Below are 4,358 nucleotides of genomic sequence, written 5' to 3'. Positions count from 1 at the left end.
GTATGTGTGTGTTAGGCCTACTTATTTTCCTTTTTTTGAACAAACAGAAAGAATACGAGGAACATATGGTGGAGTAAGTTGTCTTTGTATCTTGTATTCTGTGTTGTCAGAAAGCGACGAAGGCCGCTGCGGTGGACAGACTGACAGATACCACCAAGTACACTGGAGCACACAAGGAGCGCTTCGACGACTCGGGCAAAGGGAAAGGCAAGGTCGGCCGCGTGGACCAACCCGACACCAGCGGCTACGTGGGCAACTATAAAGGACAGGGCACCTATGATGAAAAAGTCAAAGACGCTTAAACTACTTAAACCCCAGCGTCCCTATTCTGGGGGCGAACATTAATTCATTTTCGGCAAAGATATTTAGTGCAGGGCGAAAACAGAAGTGAGTCTTGTATTATTTACCCATGGGGGACTCCGGTCAAGTCCATTAATGCTGCTTTCAGATTGTACCTCCAAACAAATCCATCCTAAAAAACCAACAAAGCAACAAAACATATAAATGTATATACATTTTGAATGACATCGTGGACCAAGCAGTCATGAAATGTCACTAATCAATCTAGCATCCAGGAAAATAATTTAATTAAACTCATTCTAATTGGAGTTACAAGGTTTAATCCAGTGATTCTCAACTCTCATCTAATTTCAAGGACCAACAATGTAATATTATGCATTAGGCCACGTGGGTCCCCATTTGATACGATTTTCACCTCTTGGACCCCAATCTAAGAACATGTGTATTTTTAGACATGATTTGATCCAATATTGTCATTTCATGTACTGTAGGGTTAATAGTGAAATCCTGATCAGAATATACATTCTTGTTCTCTGTAGTTGTACATGTGATGTGATGTGATGTAACTATCAATCATTTATCTGGGGACATCCTGGGGACCCTGGACCGCAGGTTGAGAACCACTGGTTTAATGGATACCAGCGATAGGCTGGGTGGGAAACCAGGGGGAATATTATCCAAAGACAACTATGCATTAACCAATTTCAATTTAGCAGAAACACTTATCAAGAGTAATTGCAAGTATAGATCAGTAAATGTCAAGAACCCTGGTCAACAAACTAGGGTAAATGTACAGTAAATAGAGAAAAGAAACAACTGTGTACCAGGTAAACATCAAACTTAACATCCATCTAAAACAACATGCTATCTATATAACAATCTTAGCAAACAGTGTATGTCTAACACAACATTAGGTGACCAGATAATTACATACAAGTACAGTTGGAGGCCATCGATATTGTCCTTTTCTTTTTGCTGAGGTTTGCGTGATCTGCGCAAAAGGACAGTTTTGGGCGGGAACCCCTTTTGTTGTTTTAAACATTATGTTATAATTTAGCTATTGAAAAATAGCAGATCTACAAGCTCATAGCGTGCCACCGAGTGGCGCGCTACGAGCTTGTAGGTCTGCTATTTTTGAAAAATCGTGAAAATATTTATTTCAGAAAACTGGAGGATTTAGAAGGATTTCTTAAAATTTTGAGGTCTGGCCTAAATGGATCAAATGATAAGGGACAATATCGGTGGCACCCAACTTTACATGGAATGTGTATCTTCAGTGATTTCAAAGGGACCAACAGCTTAGTGACACCCTGACATGCCATTTATGTTTGTACTAAATAGCCAGTGAGCTTTATCATGGGGCTTTTACTGTATGTTTATATATTGATGTGGTTTAAAGTGCTTTAGAAATAACGGCTGACATCCCCAGAAAGAGAACGGCATGCTTGACAAGTAATCCAGTCCAATGTTAAGCCATATACTGTATGACGTTCAATTCAGGTCAAATGAAGTGAGAGGTCGGGAATGTATTGCTCCTCAGTCTGTCATTGTATGCCTCTGCTGCTCCAATAATGCTGCTTTTTGTAATAGTGAATTATGCAATTAATTTTCTTATTGGTTTTACCATAATGAAAATATATTTTTGAACATTATCCTGTCAACAAAGGACAGAATAGACGAATGGAAGGGGGACGACAAACAAACAACAACTAGATTAAATTAGACCATTCATTATTGTCTGTATTGGGCTTGGTGTGTAAAAACAGAACTCCTAAAATGGAATAAAGCTTCTTTTGATCTGTGCTGATGAATAGAGAAATGGGATGAGGTCGTGTTGTTTCCATCATCTTTACTCTCCTCTTGTCCTCGGACAAGAGTGTGCTATTATTCTCAAGTGCACAGCAAAATCCAGAGTGTTATTTGGAACCATTACTGGGCCATTTTTGCACTCTCCGAGTTGAATGAACACTCTGGGTGTGGAGTGTAAACCAGAGAGAGTTGAATGAACACTCTGGGTGTGGAGTGTAAACCAGACAGTGTGTCCATTCAGACGGCTCTTCTGAGAGGCACGTCTGTCGATCTGTCCCTGAGCACAAACACACATTAAAGGTGCAGATATTTGTTTGTTAAATATATAGTAGCTGTATATATTCTGACAGTAGTCATCGCCATAGACTGGTGTGTTTGTCCAGCTGTGGTTAATCCAATCTTTTTAAGTATAATTCAACAGAAAATTCGTTTTCAGGTCGGGATACCACTTTTATCCAATCAGGAGAGAGAGAACTCACACAGGATAGAGGATAAACAAGTGAAACTCTAAGTGATGGGAAAATAACTGCATTTGATTGATTGATTGATTGATTGATTGATTGATTGATTGATTGAATGCTCAATTAGCACGATTGTTAACAATACAGGTAATAGGCTACAGTCTACAAGGTTAACTTGGGGTAAATCCCCAAGGGCTTGTTTCCATTGTGATAAGTGCAGCAATTGCTAAAGGAAAATTATGGATTTGAAAACTAAACTAAACTACCGGTAACTAAACAGCGTGTGTACTTGTTTTTAGGCAAACAGCATTCGAATGCTTCATATACAGTATATAGCGTACTTTGTTGCATGACGGTACCGTGTCACTCATTGCAAATAACGACACTGTAACGTCGCTGTCAGGCAGAAACCTTGTATCTCCATGTTGTTTAACTACTTCATCATACAGTACTACAGTGTCACATAAATGCATCTGCAAGCTCGAAACGTTTTGCTATTCTTTTTATTTGAATCCTTAAAAGTAACAGTTTTGGACATATGAGGTTTCTTTCCACCCGACAGAGACGATAAATCAGGGTAATAAAGGAAACACCCCAGAAAGTAAACGCATGAGTCATGAAACCGGTAATGACCAGATTCTCTCTTAACCCATTTTGGACTGATGTCGAATTAAAATAAGGCTTCTAAAGGCTTCTAATAGTTCTCTGAAAAACCCATGTTTCTATGTCAGTGGTGCTCAACCTTTTTCATGTCAAGGACCCCCAGAATTATCTCTATTGGGCCACGGGGGAAATATGTAGTTCCAGGGACCCCCCAGAAGCAAATATTTTAGTTAAAAATGTTCGCTCTGAAATATATATTCAATGATTTGCGCCACATTTTAACGATTTTTCAAAAATAGCAGACCTACAAGCTCGTATGAGCTTGTAGATCTTCTATTTTTCAATCGCTAAATTATAACATATTGAAACACCAAAAGGGGTTCCCGCCCAAAATGGATTAAAGCAAAATGTCCTGTGTGTCAGTCCTGGCCGATTTCCAGAAGTGGGTACAGTTTCAAAACAGAGAGAGCGTTAAATGTTCTTTGTCATGTGCAACAATAGGATTTACCGCCTGTGAAACGACCCGCCTCAAATGCAACACATGCGCTCACATGCAACACTGGACAATGCCTTTTGGACCAGGATCACTTTACAGCTGGTTTACCTGATATAGAGTTCACACACTCTACTATGGGGTCACGTCTGCTAAACAGTTGACCTTTGACAATATTGCTCTAAGTGGTTAATACATTTTTTTAATTTGTTTTATTCAAAAAAAGGGCATGCATAGAATGCATGCTGTAGTCACACAATTTCTGCAACGCTTTAATTGCGAACTGCATGGACACATACTGTAGCACAAGGATGACACCAAACAAATAAAAATTATAATATATTTTGTATTTACTCTTCAAGAATCAAAAGTTGACAAGAGCTCTGAAAAGGGACAATGAAACTGCACTATGCAAATGATGGAGTTTGATCAAGGAAACATGGCTCACTCCCAAGACAGAATTAGATAATTGTTCAATACAACAGTTGTTACTATATGATTTTTATTTAAGATCAGGCTTTCACTATTCTTTAGTCTAATTTGCCTTAATTTTGGATAGCACAGTAGAGACAGACATACAGGAAACAGAGACAGGGAATGACTCGTACCAACGGTAGTCGGGCTCAGGAATCTAACTTGCGGTTTGGTGTCAGGTTTTATTAGAGCCTATACAATTATAATTATAATTAAAC

At 38.8% G+C, this 4,358-nt stretch overlaps 1 protein-coding gene across 1 annotated transcript in view; it reads left to right on the top strand.

Annotated features, from left to right (window-relative positions):
* LOC306921849 (tubulin polymerization-promoting protein family member 3-like) overlaps positions 1-302 on the top strand; it is a gene marked incomplete at both ends in the record, with an annotated part of 1,709 nt that extends 1,407 nt beyond the window's left edge. Inside the window, one exon of the mRNA XM_079499150.1 lies at positions 111-302. Coding sequence (XP_079355276.1) covers positions 111-302 — 192 coding nt within the window. The remainder of the gene's footprint in view (positions 1-110) is intronic.
* Positions 303-4,358: the final 4,056 nt, after the last annotated feature.

This window comes from Electrona antarctica (assembly GCF_951216825.1).
Source record: "Electrona antarctica genome assembly, chromosome: 4".
Classification (NCBI taxonomy): domain Eukaryota; kingdom Metazoa; phylum Chordata; class Actinopteri; order Myctophiformes; family Myctophidae; genus Electrona; species Electrona antarctica.
This window is presented reverse-complemented; position numbering and strand designations above follow the sequence as displayed.